Source organism: Danio rerio, chromosome 19 (assembly GCF_049306965.1).
Source record: "Danio rerio strain Tuebingen ecotype United States chromosome 19, GRCz12tu, whole genome shotgun sequence".
In the NCBI taxonomy this organism is placed as follows: domain Eukaryota; kingdom Metazoa; phylum Chordata; class Actinopteri; order Cypriniformes; family Danionidae; genus Danio; species Danio rerio.
In genome coordinates, this window is record NC_133194.1 from 29,078,732 (window position 1) to 29,099,906 (window position 21,175).

The 21,175-nt window shown below is 35.5% G+C and overlaps 2 protein-coding genes across 4 annotated transcripts in view; both read left to right on the forward strand.

Moving 5' to 3' along the window:
• Positions 1 to 11,378, forward strand: part of ints3 (integrator complex subunit 3) — a 33,774-nt gene extending 22,396 nt beyond the window's left edge. The window contains exons 21-29 of the mRNA NM_001044932.1: positions 2,646 to 2,714; positions 2,808 to 2,883; positions 4,269 to 4,382; positions 4,477 to 4,525; positions 6,704 to 6,871; positions 7,902 to 8,002; positions 8,114 to 8,186; positions 9,105 to 9,258; positions 10,436 to 11,378. Coding sequence (NP_001038397.1) covers positions 2,646 to 2,714; positions 2,808 to 2,883; positions 4,269 to 4,382; positions 4,477 to 4,525; positions 6,704 to 6,871; positions 7,902 to 8,002; positions 8,114 to 8,186; positions 9,105 to 9,258; positions 10,436 to 10,510 — 879 coding nt within the window. The 3' untranslated portion in view covers positions 10,511 to 11,378. The remainder of the gene's footprint in view (positions 1 to 2,645; positions 2,715 to 2,807; positions 2,884 to 4,268; positions 4,383 to 4,476; positions 4,526 to 6,703; positions 6,872 to 7,901; positions 8,003 to 8,113; positions 8,187 to 9,104; positions 9,259 to 10,435) is intronic.
• A 5,037-nt stretch (positions 11,379 to 16,415) lies between these two features.
• Positions 16,416 to 21,175, forward strand: part of gon4la (gon-4 like a) — a 38,998-nt gene continuing 34,238 nt past the window's right edge. For all 3 annotated transcript variants that reach the window (XM_068215284.1, XM_003200603.6, XM_073931772.1), the window contains exons 1-6: positions 16,416 to 16,566; positions 16,822 to 17,020; positions 17,112 to 17,183; positions 19,357 to 19,565; positions 19,666 to 19,740; positions 19,841 to 19,891. In XM_068215284.1, the coding sequence (XP_068071385.1) occupies positions 16,843 to 17,020; positions 17,112 to 17,183; positions 19,357 to 19,565; positions 19,666 to 19,740; positions 19,841 to 19,891 (585 nt within the window). In that variant the 5' untranslated portion in view covers positions 16,416 to 16,566; positions 16,822 to 16,842. The remainder of the gene's footprint in view (positions 16,567 to 16,821; positions 17,021 to 17,111; positions 17,184 to 19,356; positions 19,566 to 19,665; positions 19,741 to 19,840; positions 19,892 to 21,175) is intronic.

Here is a 21,175-nt window from a genome sequence, read left to right on the forward strand (position 1 = left end):
GTCACTTTTTCTTGACAAAATAAGCTGTTTGAGAGTGCAACTAAATCATGCCTCTATTTAAAAGCTGCAGCAGTTCTGGTTTTGTTCTGGTTTCCTCTGTTATGGAACACTTTGCCCCAGATTAGAATGGCCCCATCACTTTCGATATTTAAATCATTCCTTGAAACATAACTATTTAGCTTGGCCTTTTAATATTATTATATTGTTTCTTTCCAATGCTTCATTTTTAAGTGTATTCAGTCGTTTTTCTTTGCATTATTTTTATGCTTTTTTATTTGGTCTTTTTATTTTATTTTGAAATATGAACAGCACTTTGGTCAGTCCTGTGAAATGAACTTGAGCTTGAAAGTCAATATGCAGTGCTGTTACATATTCAGCACGGATCACAGAGTCAGGATCATTGTTAATTGAATAAATTTATCATGTAGGATCTACTGTTGATCAATTTGGATAATACTAACACTGTAATGCAAAGATTTTTTAAAGTAGAAATCCCGAACGTATTCAGTATCTATCTCATTTTAGGCTCTTATTTAGTGTGTGCTGTAGCATGTTTAATGAAGTAAAATAACCTGAAATGCATTTATTAAAGATTGTTTGGGTTTGTCAGAGGTATTATTGACTTCTAAGAATTTCTTTTCATTTTCAGAACACAAATCATGATATTTACAAAAAAGGCAATAACAGATTTTTTTCAAATTCAATTCAAGTTCTTTGTTAACCCAAATATCTAAAACATTGGTAAATTGATAAAATAAAATTAAAAATCTAGATAAATCAAGCACTTTAAAGTAGTTTTTTTTTATTTTTTTTATTCATGGATAGAAGTCGATAAGCAAACATAAACAGGATCTCAGCTACACCTGACTTGAATCTTTTAATCTTGTATCATCAGAGTTAATAGACCTGCAATAGAAGAACCAAGAAACTTACAGAACTTTTGTTTCAATTGTATTTATACATGAAAATTGTCCATAATGTATGAGTGTGAATGAGTGTTTATTGATGTTCCCCAGAAATGGGTTGCAGCTGTAAGTGCATCCACTGCGTAAATCATGTGCTGGATAAGTTGGCGGTTCATTCCGCTGTGTCCGACCCCGGATTAATAAAGAGATTAGCCAAAAATAATAATCATAAACATATGAGGAGTTTGGTTGCAAAATGCGTTAAATGGCATTTTTTTTGACATTTGGATTTTATTATTGGAAATCACTGTTCAGATGCACCTTAATCTCTGTGTGAATTGCTGCTATTAATAACATTTGAGAATGTACATTTTAGGCCTGCTACAAAATGTATTTTTTCACAAAACGCGATATCTGCCAGAGCAGTTTCTTTACAAAGTGCGATATAACAGTTATAGAACAATCAGGATGCTTTGTGAGCTCAGCATCCCCTGTGAAGAGAGTTGCCGCGGGTAAAGTGCTCCGAGTTTGCTCAGTAATGCCAGTAATGTTGGTCTGTGTCATGCCGAACACTATTAGATGAAGATGTAGCCTTCAACTTCCCAAAAATGTATAAAACGCTACAAAAGTGGACCAAGATAAAATTATCCTGCATCTGTCAGTCTCCGCTGATGTCAAGAAGAATTCCGGGGTTATGGAAATACCGCCTTTTTCCTGCGCTCCTCCCCCATCAAAAGATACCTGTCTGCAAGGTGTTTTTTTTTTTTTTTTTGCTCCGTCCTGCGTGTTTTATTTTAAACACAACTAATTTTCTCTTAAATGAGCACAAACAGTTATTAAAGTAGTCGAATGCTTCATTATAGATCTGTGTATTCTTACATTAACAACTCTGTTATCAAACAAAACACAATGAGAGATTCATTTGCTGCTCTTCACTAAATAACTATAGTAACTTTAATCAATATGCAAAAACAATTAAAAGTGAAATAGAAAAAAATAAATAAATAAAAGTTATGTTATGTTATGCACGTTCTGGCCAAATCTAACTTAGAATTCTGTTGTTATTAATCAGTCTTTGTATATACTATTCCATATATTTATGATGTATTGTTTTTTTTAACCGATTTAAGATGTTTGACAATGTTAAGATTAATGTGTTGCATTTTGGCATGTTTTTTGACTTTAGGAACTATTTATGAACAAAGTTACTTTTAAAAAATATCCTGGATTTGAAAATATTGTGTTCCTGGCCTTCACTGAGCTTAAGTAATAGTTTAATGTATAAAAATTGTGAATGAACTTCACTGTTGATGTCCTAAATAATAATGTCAAATAACACACATTTCTCAAAATGGATATATCTGGTTTTGCAACGAAACTCTACATATATAGATGGATGGATGGATAGATGCTCAATAGTGCTCAACACAACAGCTGCCTGTTTTTCTGTTCATTATAGATCATGGAAATTTAGCTTTTTAGTCAGAAATAGTCAGGTAGAGTTTAACATGCAGCTTAGAGTGGAAACCCTGGGTGTAAATCTAATTGGGTGGGAAGTTTTCTTTGCAGTGTAATTGAGAAAAAAGATCAGAACATCTTAAAAATGTGTTAATGGCATTCAAATATTGGTTTTGTCTGATTATAACAGATTGCTTTAGCAGAGTTTCAGTGACTTTAACGTGTTTTTTGTGTCTTGATATGAACAGGCCTTTAGTCTTTCTGTGTGTTTGTGTCGTACAGTTTCCAGATGAGACTCTTCGTAGTGGCGAGCTCCTCAACATGATCGTGGCTGTCATTGACTCAGCACAGGTTTCAGATATATAACTTTAGCAGTGATTTATATTCAAGATGATTTTTCATTGAAATTTCAAATAACTTTGTCCTCTTGTTTTTGCCTCATAGCTTCAGGAGCTTATGTGTCACGTGATGATGGGGAATCTGGTCATGTTTCGTAAAGACTCAGTCCTCAACATTCTCAGTAAGTTCAGGGATTGCAGGTTAAGGTCAAATTGTGTTATTACACTAGGACTGGGCGATATGAGAAAAAAAAAATCTGTTTAATTTGATGTCAGCAATTATTACTCTAAAATGAAACCGAATTGATATTTTAATGGTAGACTTTTGCTTTTAAGGTAAAGTTTAATGTTCATTTAAATGGCTCTTTCATTGTCAGAACATGACAAACACTACCTTTATATTTTATGATGGTAAGTATGTGAGTAAATTTGAAATCGTTCGGCTGTTTTTTTTTTCATAACAAAATAGTTTGTTTACACTTTACAATAATTAGTTAGTGTTCGATAATGCATTACTAACATGAACAAACAATGAACAATACATTTATTACAGTATTTGCTCATGTTAGTTAACGATAGTTAATGAAAATACAGTTGTTCATTGTTAGTTTGTTAACTTGCGGTGCATTAACTAATGTTAACAAGCATGTATTTGGATGTTAATAATGCATAAGTAAAGATTGAACTATGATTAATGAATGCTGTACCAGTATTGTTCATCATAAGTTCATGTTAGTAAATACAGTAACTAACGAAACCTTATTGTAAAGTGTGACCAAATTTTTCTTACTGAATTAATTTTGTTCTGCATGTTGTAATGGCTAATAAACTAGTTGATTATTATTATTACTTGTTTTTAGTTTGAGCATATGATTCAGATGTAAATCAATGGTAAAACAGAACATCTTCACAATTTTTTAATTCTGATTTAAACATCGTCATTCCTAATGCGGTTCAAATCATCATTATTATGGGTAAAACCATAAAAAAAAACTATGGGGCACTTACTGGTTCTTTGGTAAATCCATGTATCGTCTTTTAACTGGATTGCATGGCTCAGTGTTTGTCAGTGACTTGGAGAACATCACTGCTTTTGATTTGAGATTTGTTTGCATGTACAGAAATCTAAAATCTTTTTGAGTATGATTTGCACAAGTGGATACATAGTCCTTGTGGTGCAAATGAGTGTCAACATTTGGTTCCACTTTGATTCGTAAACATTATATTAAGCAGGAGTTGTATCTGAAATGTAGTGCAATATTTATCTTTTTTTTTTTTTTTTTTTGCCCAGTTCTACTCAAAAGAAAAAAAAATGCTGGGTTCCGCACAATTTCTTCATGTTGTCCTAACATAAATTAACTTATTTATTTTAACAAATTTAAGTGGATTTAACATCAAACAGTTAAGTTGTCCCCGAAATACAGTTTGTGTTTCAGCTCATTTTGAACAACCAGCAAAAATCTTTTTATTGCGTGTTTGTTGCGCCAGAAAATCAAAGAAACAGACAGAATTGAATTTGCATTTCTCTATGGCTTCTCATTTTGCTGTGTTTGGCTGTGTGTTACAGTTCAGTCTCTGGACTGGGAGACGTTTGAGCAGTACAGCACATGGCAGCTTTTCCTGGCACACAGTATCCCTCTGGAGACCATCATCCCCATTTTACAGCACCTCAAATACAAAGGTGAACATTACTCTTCCCTGACACACATGTTCACTCTACGTGTACTCCAACGTCACCAACAGATCCCATAACCCTTTTGTCTCTTCACTCACAGAGCATCCTGAGGCTCTGTCATGTCTGCTGCTGCAGTTGCGCAGAGAAAAGTAAGTCTTTTAAAACAAATGCTTGTTAATCTTGGCTAATGACATACTTGTCATTTTTCTTAGTGATTTACAGTTTTGGTTTATCTGCAAATTCCAGTATTTATGTATTCTTTTCATTAAAAAATATGGATTTGTATAATTTTAAAATACAAAAAAAAAGAAGGATTTGACTTTAACCTAAAAGGCATCACCTAAACATGAGCTATATTGAAAAACAGCCGAACACCCAAGTCATATCTGTACAATGTTTTTATTTAATGTTCATATTATCACAGAATCTGAAAAGTATGAAATATTTGAAGGTCAGTATTTGATACAAGACATTCTGCTAGAAATCATAATCGAGCATAAGGCTTGCAATTTAAACATGCACGCCTTACAGCACAATTTTCTGCAGTATGCTATTTGAACCAATCATAACGCAGTGCGACTAAACGGAGCACAAGAACAGGAGACTGTCAAATAGCCTGCAGTGCTTAAACAGGAATGATGAGTTCAGCAAAATCAACATCTGTGGTTTGTGATTACTTTGGATACAGGAAGGCTGATTTATTGCAGAACCAGGTTATTCACATATCGCATTTAAAAACGTGTGGAAAATGCAAGGTCCATCGCTTCCCTCAACATTGTCAATGCGATTTGTGGTCCTTTGTTGTTGCTAGGCGACCATCAATCATTTTTTCAGAGAATGACAAACTGACAAAACATTGCTGCAGCTCTGAAACAAGTTTTATTTATGGAGGATATTAAAAAGCACTGTGTTTGGGTGCTTTATGTTTGTCTGATGCGCACCTGTATTATGCAAGCGTCGCTCCTCAATGGAAATAAACAAACTTGATACAAACATGATATGTGCACGGCCTATATAAAACAACGTGATATGTGAACGGCCTGTTTCACAGCAGCTGCACAAAGAGGTCTACGATCTATGCATGATCAAATATCAGAAGTAGTTGTGTACTTTTTTTTTTTTTTTTTTTTTTTTTTTACGTTCACAGGTTGTTGTTTTTTGCCAAGCAGACCATTGGAGCTTTACTTGAGTTTGACACACACACACATGCACACAGTAGTCTATTTGTTTTCCCATAGGTCTGTTCTATAGGCAATTTGTTACACCTTTACTAGGTGATTTTATTTTTTTATGAACTTTGTCAATTTAAGACATCTGTTAGAGGTTTTTGATAGATCTAATAGTTTTAATTTGGAAATATGTTTCAGATTCACAATGTAAAATGTCTGTCAAAATTGTTATTAAAATCGAAATCGCAATCTTGTTCAAGAAAATTGCGATATGTTTCTTTTGCCTATATTGCACAGCCCTAATCAAGCACATTGTTAGATCAGGGATTCCTAAAGTCTTAACATGTCTTAAATCTCAAAATTTAAATTTAAGGCCTTAAAAAGTCTTAAATTGACTGAAATATTGTGTTGTAGGTCTTAAATCTTTTTTTAACAGATCTTAATTTTTCTTTGTTCTTGTATTGCTACTCAATCTAGCCAAAACCCATGCACTCACCAACAATAAATCTCAAAACTTTAAACTTTTATTCTAAACAGTAATTTTTACTCTTGCATAATAGTTGAATTGTTTTCCTTGGCAGTAACATTTGTTTAAAAGTTCTCTATGTATTTACTGCGGAGGACATTGACCTAGACCAATTGTTGTGCATAGATTTACATATAGTTTTTTTAAAGTCTTAAATTAAATTATAGTTTTTAAGTCTTAAATTTAACTCTGTGAAACCTGCAGAAACCCTGCAGATAGTCATGTTATGATGTCAGCTGAAGGCTTGGGCAAAATATGATTAGCCACACCCCTTCAACTGTTTTGTTTTATCCTGCGAGTGAAAATTAAGCCTCGCCCGCTACTCAATATTCTGTTTCACTTGAAAATACTATCATCATGCTGTAATAAAAGTCTTCAGCAAATTCTGATTCACACTACTTTGAAGCAGATGCAGAAATGGGTTTTTCCATGGGTGTTAGTTTGTCTATGCTCCAGTTCAATCTCTGGTCCATGTTAATTCTCACTTTATGCACTTTGTATTATAAAATCATTTCAGTATGCTTTGTTTTCAAGTCTAGAACAAAAGTCAGCTGAAGTTATACAAAAAAAGCTGATTGTGATTTCTAGCCAGTCAGCCTGTGCATCTATAATATTTCTTCATTGTGCTTAAGGCCGAGTGAGGAGATGGTGAAGATGGTGTTGAGTCGACCGTATCACCAGGAGGATCAGTTCACCACCAGCATCCTCCGGCACTGGACAGCCAAACACGATGACCTGCTGGGAGAACATATTAAAGCCCTGCTCATTAAGAACAACAACATGCCTCGCAAACGACAGAGGTAATGGCAACCCTTGAGCTAGTTTAACGCCCTCTTGTGACCTCAGAACTGAAATGTGGGTTTTGAAGGCCTCGGGGATGAGGACACAAGGGTTACAGGTTCAAGCTGAAGCACATTGACTGTAGGGTCGGTTATAGGCCTTGAGAAAAATGAAAAACATTTGAATGTTTGCACTATGAAGTTAACCGGTATAATGAAAACACAAAGATCTTGCCAGTAGGTGATATTTTGGTTTTCCACCTACAGATTGTCATGACTAGTAAGTTGTATAGTTTTAAGAAGTATTGTAATAGCGCCCCAGATTTAATCCTTTGATATATTTTACAAATCTATTATTACAGTTCTTTAGTTAAGTAAAATATTCTATTGTTGGACTGAATAATATATTGTTTGAGCATCAGTATCACAATGTGCGTGTCCGCAATAGTCACAATGCAGGACATGCGGTGTTGAGTTGGGTTTATAGTTGATCGTCAATTGAGAATACATGAGATTTGTGGAGTCATTGCAAAGTATAACTATAACAAAGTGAAACTATCATTTGCATGTGTTATAAGTCTTTTCAAGAGAGTTAAAAGCATTCAAGGACAGAAACATACATTTAATTAAGAATACATTTACTGAACTATTATTACAGTGAAGACTATTCAGTGTTATGTTACACTGCTGTAAGTTTTTGTCTAAATACTGTGTATATATAGTTTTTTTCTCTTTTTTTATTTTTTTTTTACCTTTTTCTTTGTTCTGTTGTAATTATTCTTGCTTAGAGTTTGTATACATGATTCACGCCCTTACAAAATCAACCCAATCAATTCAAGCCATCTGGTGAAATGTATTCATATTGCAATATATATCACAGAAAAACAATATATCACAATGTCAGATTTTTCCAATATTGTGCAGCCCTAGTCTATTGTGTGTTCAAACGAGGTATAATGGTGTGCAATGTTGGGAAGTTGTCATATCGAAGGTTATAAAGGTAGAGTCATTTTGACTGATAACCATATGCGAGTTGTGTGTTTTTGTGTAGTTTGAGGAGTTCCAGCAGTAAACTGGCTCAGCTGACCCTGGAACAGATGCTGGAACATCTGGACAGTTTGAGACTCAGTCTCAGCAACACAAAGAATAACTGTGAGTTTCACCTTTAGTCAACACATTTAAAACTTCACCAAATGAGATTTGCTGCCTATTTTACTGCTCAGATTTATTCAAACAGTGATCTGTAAATTGTTCTTGCATCAGTTTTTTCCCAGACACCCATATTGCAGGCCCTACAGCATGTTCAGGCCAGCTGTGATGAGGCCCACAAAATGAGGTATGTTTATACTTGAGACACAGTTATTGCTATATGTACCTACAACAGTATTGAAGTCACACTTAAATATATAAAGAAGTTTTATTTGTGCATCAACTTTTGCTTTTTTCCCTTCTTCCAAAACTCTGGATCTCACTTACCTATTTAAAGTTTTTAAAGTATCCCTGAAAGCTATATTAGACTTGCATATTTGTGAGGTGGATATCTATTTCTGATTGGTTTCATGTTCACAATGTTTATAACATGTTTTATGTTTTTATATAATGTTTTATCCTCTGGATAACTCATTTTTCTGTTATCATTGTATATTGTTTTAGTGTAAAGTGCTTTGAGAATTAAGTTTAAAAGGCACTATTATTATTAACTAAAACAACATAGACAAAAACATCGGGATTTAAGAAATAAATTGATTTGTTAAAATTACTTTCACACATGCAGTGGTTAAATCAACAAGTTATGTAAAACAATGTATGAATACGTGTCCCATTACACTCCTAATTAGATGAGATTAGATTCATCCTTATTGTCATTACACATATACAAGTACTAGGCAACAAAATGCAGTTTAGGCCTAGCCAGCAGTGCAATAGCAGCAAGTGCAGGATACAGGTATAAGTTATAAAAAAAACTATAGTCACTATCAACATTATATACAGGTTGTATTAGCAATGAATAGATTTACAATAGATGAATATATGTACAGGTTGCTAATAATAATCAGAAGTGTGCAAATAGATAAACATAATTACAAATGTATATGTACAGTGTGTACATAATTACAAATGTCTATGTGCAGTGGGTATGTACAGTTCAAATAAGTGAATAAACAGTGCAGTGATTGTAAGGAGTATAAGTGAGAGGAGAGTGGGGGGGTGTATTGGGGGGTAATAATACCAGTCAATGATTTTTTTTTTTCAGGTTTAGTGATCTTTTCTCATTGGCTGAGGAGTATGAGGATTCCTCCAAACCACCCAAATCCCGCCGCAAAGCCCCAGCGTCCTCACCACGATCCCGCAAAGGTGCAGCTCCTCAACCCTGCAATGAAGAGGAGAGCGTGTCCAGCAGTGCTTCGGTAAATCTACACTCATAGCACGTCATCATCAGCCCAGAATTGTGCATTTTGACAGCAAATTTGATAAAGTTTTATATTCAGTCTTTTGCCTTTCAGCTTTCTGCATGCATAGCAGTTTAGTCAAATGAATTTTATAAAATTTAAGCCAACTAAATCAACTAGCTTAGTTTAAGGATAACTTATTAATATTTTAAATGATAATTATATAAATAAGCTTATTGTATACTCCTGTGGAACACGCTTATAAACATGAAGGAATTTAAGGTTTAAAAAACATTAGCCTAAAGAAACACTTCATTAAATGCCTTAATACTAAACCACATGTATATGTATTAATATTATAATATATATAATGTTCATCAGACATTTTTAGCATGTACTAAAATCTAATTCTACTGTACTAAAGATGTTTGTTTGCACACAATGTACAGAAACTGGGTTTTACTGATATTATTTGTACTACCAAATGGAGTATTTTAGATTAAATATTATGAAACAATTATGCCAGAGCCTCACACTTAAGCACTGACATCGAAACCTGTTCATCCACAAACAAACGATTAAAACTGTGTTCATCTGAGACTGATGCCAAGTAGGGATGTCATGGCAAGGAGACTCTTATACTATAAATGTCTGAAATTACCATATCAAAAATGAAAGTAAGAGCATGTTGTGGTAAGATAATTGTATAGGACAGATGTTTTTATTTTAAAAAGTGTATTGCATGCTGTTCAACTTAGTTTATTAATACCACTGTCATATTATAAAAAAAGCTAATCATCTGTGAGTGAAGGTAATGACTGGAATTCACATTTTCAAGGAACATTAGTTGACTAGCTAGCAATGATTTTTCAGATTACAAGGATGGTAACTTGGCTTGTTTCTTAATTGTAAAGTCAAGTTTTACTGTCATTCCGCTACATGTGTGGATATACAGAGAAATGAAATGTCGTGTCTCACAGGACAATGGTGCTAAATATTCATAAATACAAACACAACACTGGACATAATAGCTATTTTGTCCAACAAAGAGCTATAAGAGCTATTACTATACACATAAGACAGGCTATACAAGTAATTTTACATGAGACTGCTAACATATGGCGTTTTTATGCTTTAGAAGAGCCAAAAACGCGCATACAGCAACTTTAAGGAGACTTTTTTTGATTCCCCTCAGGAGGAAGAAGACTCCAAACCCAAAGCTTCGAAGAGGAAAAGGAAAGGCTCAGCAGTCGGATCTGACAGCGACTGAGATGAAAAACCCTCGACTTCACGCCAACCACACCCAACATAACCACGCCCCCTCTGCGATTGTGACGTCACTGGAGACTACCTGCCAATCATCTGCTCCAGCCACTCAGAGGCAGCCCGCCCAAAACACTCTCCTGGCTGCAGGGGCGGGACTCTACTCTTCTCTGGACTCGATGCACTGGAGCCTGGAAGACTGGGCTCTGCTTTCTCTAACCACTCGACCCCTTTGGCTGTTTCAGGCCTGAGAGCTAGGTGAAGTGTCAGGAAGGGCGCTGTGGAGAAAATCAAGATCCATGCTGGCACAGACTGACATGCAAACAAGACAGACTGCCTTAAAGAAGAGGTTTACTCAATGCTCCTCGACGGCCCACCCACAAAAATGAATGGCAAGGTGCTTCAAAGAGTGATTACCCACTAACTAATGAACCCAGACTGTAACATGAAGTACAGGGATCTTAAACCGATTCAAGATTTTACTGCATTTAGAGGTTCGTTTTGGAATACTGGAAAGCAGATTAAGGGTCTTCAGGTTCAAGCCTTTTATCTTTTCATGCTGAACAGACCTTCATAAATCCCGTGCCCATCATAAATAAAGATTGATGCTCTGTCCTGTTTGGATGATGTGGCTCTTCAGAGTGGATCCCGAGACTTTACGGCGGGTCTGCCGGTTTTTATCTCCTGTTTGAAACGCACAGAGACGCGAAAAGCAGGAGAGTACAAACAGAGGACTCGGCTTGATGGACTTTTTAAAGAATTCTTTCTACTGACTTATTTTCATAAAAACAGATTGTAACTATGTTAAAGGACTATGATATTAATAAAAAAGGGCGGAAATGTTTGGTTTTCTTACCAAAATGCCACGTTTGAAGTCTTGTGTTCATGTAGGGATGAGATGAAAAGTGGAAGACTAAAGATTTTGTATATGCACAATACCTGACTAATCTGATGCAGTATATAAAAGAGCAGTACACTATCAGAAAGAAAAGTACAATAGCTGTCACTTGGGCAGAGGCTCTTCAAAATTGTACATGGTTTTACCTACTGAGTCTGTGTCCGAGGTGGGCAAACTCAGTCCCGCACAGTTTAGATCCAACTCTAATCAAACACACCTGCTTATAGATTTCTAATGATCTTGAAGACGCTGATTAGCATGTTCAGGTGTGTTTGACTAGTGTTGGAGCTAAACTATGCAGGACACCGGCCCTCCAGGACCGAGATTGCCCACCCCTGGCCTTTCACACATGTCAAATCCATTTCCTAGAGGGCCGCAACTATACACAGTTTAGCTTTAACCCTGTGTTTTAGCTTTGAATACACCTGATCAAACTTTAGGCTTGTTTGAAACCCACAGGTAAAGCTGCAGTCACACCATTCATACGCACGTGAATGCGTCAAACCGGAAACGCAAGGTAATGCGTCAAGTTTCACAGGTTGCTGCGGTGCAAAGTTAAAGCTTGGTGAACTCTGACCTGCGAAATCGCATCACATGACTGCGTGAGACCAATCGAGGATCAAAACATGACATCTCTGGACAGAAATTTAAAACATGGAGCAATCACTCGCTTTTTTAATGTCTAGTCACCTTGTTTAATCCTGCCTCTTTTCGCTGTGCTGTACGACCGAATTACGCACACACAAACTCTTGTGTGACCGCAGCTTAAGTGTGTTGAAGCAGGGTTGGAACTAGACTGTGCAGAGCTGTGGTCCTCCAGAAACTGGATTTGACACATGTGCTCTATATTAATACCTAAAGTGTACACATTAGAATCTAATAAGGTTAAAGTGTTCTTTTTAAGCTACTGTGCGTCTTAAGTAATAGTTTTGTGAGAGCATAGTATAAACAGTAGTCAACATTTGAAGTCAATCATAAAGCTTTTTAAAAATCATCCTAGAGCAAAAGAATGGGTGTTGTTCAATAGTTTTAGGACTACCTTAATGAAAGGTTTTGATCCTCTTCAAATGTTGACTACTGTGTATGGCAAAATGCAATGTCCAGCCCCTTTGGTTTTCCAAAACTTGTTGGATAAACTTGAAACATTTGCTACTTTCCTAACAGAAATAAATCTGAAGGGCACTTTAGAGTAAGAGCTAAATTGTAGGCCTTTTAAAGGAATGGTTCACCTAAAGTTTTACATTTATTTACCATTTATTTACCCTTTAGTGCTTTAAAACTTTTAAGTTATTTTTTTTTCTGTTGAACACAAGAGATTTTGAAGAATCTTAGCCAGTAACCACTGACTTCCTTTAGTAGGGTCAAGAAATACTATGAAAGTCAATGGCTGTTTTCCAACTTTCTTTTCAAAATAGTTTTGTGTTCAACCGAGAGAAAAAAAAAAAGGAGTAAACTTCATGAAACAATTTTTTCTTACCTCTGGAAGGTAAATCCCTTGGAAGGGATTGAGGCAATAGCGTCTAGTCCTGCTGTGAGAACACAAATCCTGTCTCTCAACATACAACACAATTGAAGTCTAATGAGTTTAAAAACCTTTAGATCTAGGACCCGTGGCACTCAAGGAACAGCTTTAGACAACAGAACAGAAAGCTGCTTTTACCCAAAGGTCTTTCTTTGTTCATTTTTGATCCAGCCGCCTTTGCAGTCTTTACACAAGTTAAAATGCTAAATATTACCTTGAATTTAAAGAGACACATCACAGCAACAAGACATATGCATTTTCCTCACCATTAATTGGTTCTAAACTTTGAGCTCCTTCCTTTTGTTAAACATGAAAGATATTTTAAAGAAAGCTGATCTCATAATCAATAGTATTGCTTTTTGTCCTACTATGAAAGTCAATGGTTTCAGGTTTCCTCAAAATGCCTTGTTCAACCAAATAAATCAAACTGGTTTGGAACAAGCAAAGAGAGAGTAAATGTCAAAATTCATTATTGGGTGAATTAACTAAATGCAAGAAATGCAGTGTCAACACCTTAGACATTATCATTTTATAGTCCCGTTTATTGAATAAGAGAAGTTGTGCTTCCATTACCTTTCAAAAAAAAAAAAAATGCACAAAGTAAAAGTGCAAATGTTAAAAAAAAAAAAAAAAAAAAATGGACATTTTAATTTAAAAAGAACAAAAACATATTATTCATACTTAAAAACTCAAAATAAGGATGATCTGTTCATCCGGGATTTCTGAATACACATGCTAGAACCTCACTGAAAACAATCTCATGTGGCTGCTACAAAGTGTGCTTGGATAACATGCCTAGATCTCCTTTAAATCGAAAACCGAAGGCTGCTGTGATAGCAAAGATATACACAAACTTAATATCCATTAATTTTGAAATGACTCCCTGCAGATTTGTTGGACTCCCATTATGTTGGTTGTTTTAAATGCCATCATTTCACAGCTGTTTAACTGCACAACTCTAATGTAAAGGCTACTGCAAATACATGGTTTTGAAAACTCTTGATAGAGACTGATAATTTAGTAGGTTTTAAAAGCAAGAGTTAAGGTTAATGCAAGCCAATGTTTAGCATTTCACTTGGAGAAATAAAAATAAACGATTGTAATTAAAATGCTTTTATTTTTTAAATATACATTTTAAAAAAAATTATTTTCTGTCAAAACAAGCACATTGCAAAAGGCTGTAACAATTACAACTCCTCCTAAACCTTAAGTTTTAGATGAGGACTCTTTCCTTTGGGAGTAAGGTTCTTCAGGACAGTCAATGGTTTGTTCAGAAGCCGCTCCAGGCCTTCTCTTTTGGACCTCCGAGGAGAACAGCAGTCATCTGTGCCATCTTGCATCTTTTTAGCTGAACGGTTTTTCTTGCTTGCAGAATTCAATGTCAAGCTTGATGCTGGTGAAACCAAAGAATCCACCAGCCCTTTCTTCTCCACAGATCGCCCCTGCTTGTGAAACAAAGATTCCCTCCTGTTGACTTGAGGACTAGCAGCTAAGGTCCGAAAGCCATAAGGTGTGGTGACCTTCCCAACATGTTCCAGAGACATGGCTGCACACGTGGAAGGGTCTGAGAGATCCTCTGGGGTAGATTTCTGCGAACGTTTCAGCTTCATCTTAGGAGTGAAACTAAATTTGGCTGAAATGTAGGGAGATTTGGTTGAGCGAGGTCTTGGAGACTGTTCTTCTGGGCTTTCTGGAGAAATCAGTGCACGGGTATCCTCCTCTTTTCCTTTCTGAAGACCCAGACGAGGAGACAGTGATAACCTTGGAGGAATGATAAATGTTGGGATTCTTCCAGGGGTTAGTGGTAGGTTTAGCCTGGAGAAGTTTTTGGGTGTTATGATGTCCTGGTGAGTGGCTGCATCTTCTTCATAAGCAAACATTTTTATTTTTTAAGATGTTAAGGATGAAAGCAACTGCAGCAGAATCCTCTGACTTTCAGGTTAACCAAAAGATGAACTACTGGAAGTTTATTCTGTTTGTCAGAGGTCTTGTTTAAAGGTCTTAATGAGCAACAGGTGAACATAATTAGTGGCTAAGAGCACATTTCAATCAAGCCATCTTTGCTGACTAAAGTCTAGTGCTTTTTAACATTTAACATGGTGCTCATTTTGGCCATTATTTTTCAAAGCAAAATAACAAACATAAGTTGTTAGTCTATTTGTATCAGCAAAAGAGGGTCATTAACTTGCAATTATACATTTCTACACTCAGAAAAGTCAACCTTTCTTAGACCCTAAAGGGTCCATATTAATACCTCACTAGAACAAACAGTAATAAAGTAATCCTTTCCTTTCATTTATTCATTATTTTCTTTTTGGCTCAGTCCCTTGATTTATTTGGGGTCACCACAGCGGAATGAACCGCCAACTTGTCCAGCATATGTTTTATGCAGCAGATGCCCTTCCCGCTGCAATCCATCACTGGGAAACATCCATACACACTTATTCACACACATACACTACAGACAATATAGCTTACCCAATTCACCTATAATTTACCACATGTTTTTGGACTTGTGGGGGAAACCGGAGCACCCGGAGGAAACCCACGCGAACACGGAAAGTGATCCTATTCAAGTTTCTACATAGTAGCTAGGTATCAATGACCCTTTAAATAAGCTACAGACATTGTGTAAGGGTACAGTAACAGCTGCCGTTTCTAAGTGTATTTGAGATTTTTATCAAAGTTGTTTAATATTTTGACACTGTTTAAGACTATTATTAACATTGAAATGACTAAATCTTCAATTGAATTCCAACTTTGTTAAATTGTGAGCCAATCGTTTGCACACAAGAAAAGCATGAATATTAGGCCTGCATCACTAATTATTTTAGTAACCACCCAGCTTTGCTCAAAGATTGTGCAGGCTATGTTACATACACTCATTCATTTCCTTTTCATTTTCTTTTTCGACTTAGCCCCTTTATTAATTAGGGGTCGCCACCGCGGAATGAACTGCCAACTTATCCAGCATGTGTTTTTAAGCAGTGAATGCCCTTCCAGCCACAACCCAACACTTGGAAACGCTGTCACATATTAACTGGTAAAAATGCTTCAATGCACAGTTGCTTCTGGGGTTGTTGTTTTTGCTCATAGAAAATGTCGTTGATTAGATAATGTTAGCTATAATGAGTTAGAAACCACCCATTCATGGATCTGAAAGTTTATTTTACTTCATAACGATTACTTTTTATTTTTCTTATTTTTTAGTTATTCACTTACACAACCAAACAGAAATGTTAGGCTGTAGTTGATATCACTATTTGCTAAATCATTACGTTAGATTTGCAAGTAACCTACAATTTTCTCACTTTTTAAGGTTGGCATATTCACAGCACATACAAATTTTTCGTATTTTTAACGCTTATTTCGTCTTATTTATATCAAGTTTAAATGGCTTTTTGTGGAAAAAACTTAAAAGTTATAGTTTACCAGCTGAGGGACTTTTATTTGCACATTTTCTAACTCGATTCCACTACACGGAAGTGACGCGCTTTTGTTGTGTATCTCGTCACCGCAGCACTTTTGTACCGTGTGTTGGCGGGTGTGTATAAAATATTAAAATGATTAATTAATGTCTACCTCAGAGTGCGAATAAACATGACAACCGGGACGTTCTGCTGATATGACAGAAATTATGAAGGTAACGTTAACGCTACTGTAACAGACATAACTAATGTTAACGTTGCTGCTTCAGTGTAAAAAGCTGCTGTCGGTTAAAAGCCAAACTTGCATGGTAATTAAATGCGTTAAATGCAGGAAAAATAAATACAGGTTTCTTTCTGACGAAAAGGGGTTGATAAATAAACATAACTGAAGACGTATAGGACGTATGAAGTGTTCGGGTGTACATGAGTATAATGGTTCACTCTTTATACATCATACCTTCCCCTAAAAGGTTTAAATATGGAAGCCTGAGATGGACCAAACTCGCAAACGGAGACTGAATAACAGAAAACCTGGGCTTTCTCAGTGTAAAGTAGCGAGAGCAGAAGAACCCGAGGACATTTCTGAGAGCAGAGATGTTAACGTTACAGAGCCTGCAGGATCAAACTTCAGCTCCATCAGAGCCTCCAGCCCTCAGTCTGACAGCACCAGTAAGATCTGTACTTTGGGTAATACGTGAGATATTACAATATAACATGTGTCTTTCTTCATAATCTGAGACATTTGTGGGAATGCTGTTAGGTCAAGAGCAACATGCTGCATGTACACAAACATCAGAAGATGATGCTGAGAACAACTTGATCATCACATTTGGTGAGTCAGTGTACTGTCCTCATAGTGATATTGTAATCATTGTTATACTGACCAGGCGTGTGCTTCCAGCAAAACCGTAGCAAGCCTTAGTCGATTTTGGAAACAGTGGGTGACAAATGCAGCCCTGGTCAATACACACTGCAAAAATTATTTTCTTTAAAATTTAATCTTGCATTGCCTTGAAGCAAGATTAGTTTGCTTACGCTGTTGGTTGATTAATTTGCTTATTTTAAGGAAAAACTGACTTAATCTTGACATTTTATTTCTTAAAACAAAACAAAGTTTTTTTTAAATATATTTTGACTAGAAACAATAAAACTAAAACTCTTGAGTAAGAAAGATAGATGTATTTTGCAGTGCATGTTTGATATTTGGCATTAGGATTATTATGTTCATTCTGCTTTGATGACCCCTGTTGATTAACAGGACTAAGCCAAAGGAAAATAAATAAATGAATGAATGTACTAGAACAAAGAAAGAAAACAACCTAAGAGTATATTCTAGTGTAAAATGTTTAAGTGATGTGAAATGTATGCTTAGGGAATACATTGATGACATGAATTTAATATTTGAGCCACAAATTAATTCTCAGTTAGTTAATGACTGCACTGGAGTTTTGGGAGACACAATTTGAAAAGGCCTCATCATATTTACTCATCCCATTGTTTTCCAATGTTTCTTTCTTTCTTTGAGGAAAACGTGCTGTATTTTTCTCTGTATAGTGGACTTCTATGGTTACTCAGTGGTTTGAACCTCCAATTTGCAAGTTCAGTGCAGCTTCAAATGGGTTTATTAAAATATTTTTTTGTTTAGTCTCCATTTTAGAGGTCACAACAGTGAATAAACCATCAACTATTCCAGCATATGTTTTTATGTAGCGGATGGCCTTCCAGCTGCACCCCAGTACTGGGAAACACTTAAACACTCTCACATTCACACACGCACACACACTCATACACTATGGCCAATTTAGTTTAATCAAATCACCAGCTCTGCATGTCTTTGGACTATGGGCGTAACCGGAGCAGCCAGAGGAAACCCACGCAAAATATTGTTTTATTAAATGTACTTATATATTCATTTTTGATATTTAAATAAAAAAATTTATTTATACTTTAATTAATAGGTCACACAAATTCTATCATAATTTAATCACCATTGTCACAAACCTGTTGGACTTTCTTTTTTTTTGTTGTTGTTGTTGTTGATCTCAAAAGTAGCTATCTTGAAAAATGTTGTAAACTGCTAATCCTTGACTTTCATCGTATTTATTTTTCTACCATGGAAGTCACTAGCTTTGTTTCCATCCAAAAGTGCGGATGAACTGTATGCACAAAACTGGATTATCGCATAAAAAAACATGCAAATTAAGCAGCGTTTCCATTCCATTCACTTCCTGATTAACTGGCGCCAAATATCGACTGTAAAAACTGAATTTGCTGCAGTAAGAGAAGCCGCGTCAATCTTTTATTTTTTTCATCTAATAAAGGACTTGCACCTCAGAAGGCAATCTTGACACGCAGTGAATGTGCGGTGGCAATTGAAGGGGTCAGATGCAGAGCACAGACTCTCTTGATTCTGGAGGTCATTTATAATAGAATAACACTAATAGTTAAACGATGAGGTGTTTTTAAATGACCTAAACAACATTTCAGATGTTTTACAGGGTGCTCAGCCTGCTGGTTTGTCCATTTACACACATTTTCATCATTACATGATCTCTTATAACAAAGTCACATGACCTTTTTTAATGCACATACTGAAATTTGTGCGGTAAAAGTGTTTCCATCATAGTTTATGCGTTTCTTTTTTTACCGGATAAAAAGTTTATCCTACTCAGTTATGTGCATACATATTTTATGCACATTTTCAAAATTTATGTGCATCATGATGTTTCCATCAACCGTTCTTTTATGCGCGTATGCAAAATGCGCATAAAAATAAGTGGATGGAAACATAAATAAATAGAATAAATAGTGAATATGTTTTTCTTTTGGGATAAATTATTTATTTTTGGGGTAATCTATGTCTTTAATTGTATTATTTCATTAAAATTAATTAGTAGAGTTACATAAAATCTAAAGCCCTCTCTCTGCTATTCTAATAAAGATAAAACAATATCAGTCTAGCTAGAAATGTGTAGAAAAAGCAGCTGTGTTTCTCTCTCTCTCAGATAAGGAACAAGCTGGAACCCGTGGGATGGGGCGAAGGAAAGGCTTGAGAAGGAAAAAAGACGCCATCAATGAAGTAGAAGCTCAGCAGAATGAAGTGGAAGATGAAATCCAGCCGGAGGTGGAGATTGACCGAGAGCTGGACCGAGAACTGGAGAATAAATCCAGACAACATAACTTAACTTCTGCAAATGTTCGAAGCATTATTCATGTGAGTGTGACCTGAAAATGTTGGAAACACCAGTCATCATAATGATGTGTTTGACTCCGTATTCAACATGTAGCTCAACATCTTCACTGTCACTCTGCAGGAAGTGATTACCAATGAGCACGTCGTGGCAATGATGAAAGCTGCTATCAGTGAAACTGAACCCATTCCTGTGTTTGTGAGTATCTCTAATCATCATCTGCTCGGCTAGAAAGAGATTGAAAGCTGTTTAAACTCTTCTCTCTAAAAAGTCTAAAAACTCTTCGTCTGTCTGTTAGGAACCCAAGATGACTCGCTCTAAACTGAAAGAGGTTGTGGAAAAAGGAGTTGTAAGTTGCTTTGATTGTACAAGAGCCATGTGCAGTACACTATTTATCACATATTTATCATTGTTTTAACTTTTAAACCTCATTATGCATCTGGTTTGATCTATTTTTATAATAGAAAAAAATGTAATTGTATTTTTGTCAAATGATCAATTGTCAAAACTTATGTATATATGTATGTGTATGTATGTATATACATATATACATGGGTATGTATATATATATATATATATACATATATATATATGGCTGATTCCAGCGTTATGGACGTGACATTTGCAGAAAAAAAATTAAATGTATATACTCGGAGAATGTATATGTTAACAGAATATTGAAATATCTGTTTATATTTTTATTACCCCTTAACCATGGAGTTTAGGTATCAAAAAATATCAGTCTATGCAGGCGTTTTATATTTAAAATGACGGCAAAATGAATGCGTTACGGACGTGACAAAAAAAAGACATGAGTTTTGTGAGTTGACATACTTGGTTAAAATTCTGTGAATAAAAATGCAGAAGCCAAAAATATTTATAACAGTCAAAAGGATAAGGGTTGGCTCTGCATGGGACATTTATAATTCATTTTATTTAGTTTTTCATTTTTGCATTAATGAGGGAAAACTATCGTTACGGACGTGACTTGTCTTCGTTACGGACGTGACTGCTCTGAAATTGACAGTTGACACATTATGAAAATCAGATAAATGCTTTCAAAACTTGACAAAAGACCTATTTGTGGATATCTGTTGGGTGTGTAAACCAATAAACTTTAACCTCTGAGACATCTGAATGGTAAGGTTGCACAATTAATCAAACTTTAATAGATATCACCTTGTTATATTTAATTAGTATTATGGCATGTGTGTTGTTAAAGGTTAACGCACGTTCGAATGTTCAAAACTCAATTCGTAAACAGTGGTGCATGCTAACATGGTGCTTTTATCCTCTGAATAATATAGAATTGATAATAAACATAATCAGCTATAATAGGCCTATGTTTATCGGGCTCCTTTCCAGACAAACTTGAATTGAACCATTGCCCGACTGTTAGTGCGCAAGACCGCGTCTACGTGGAGAATATTCAAAATCTAGTTGTGTCACAGTTATGGCAATATTATATTTGACAAAGTTTATTTTAGTTTATTCTAGTTAATGTGTTAGTCGATTGAATAAATAGCTTAATTTGTCCACTCGCGCTTGCTTTCTTTTTCTCGTCGGCAGTCACTTCAGGACAGGTTGAAAAAATTTAAACAGAGGAACAGGATGAGAGAGAAAACTTTATTAT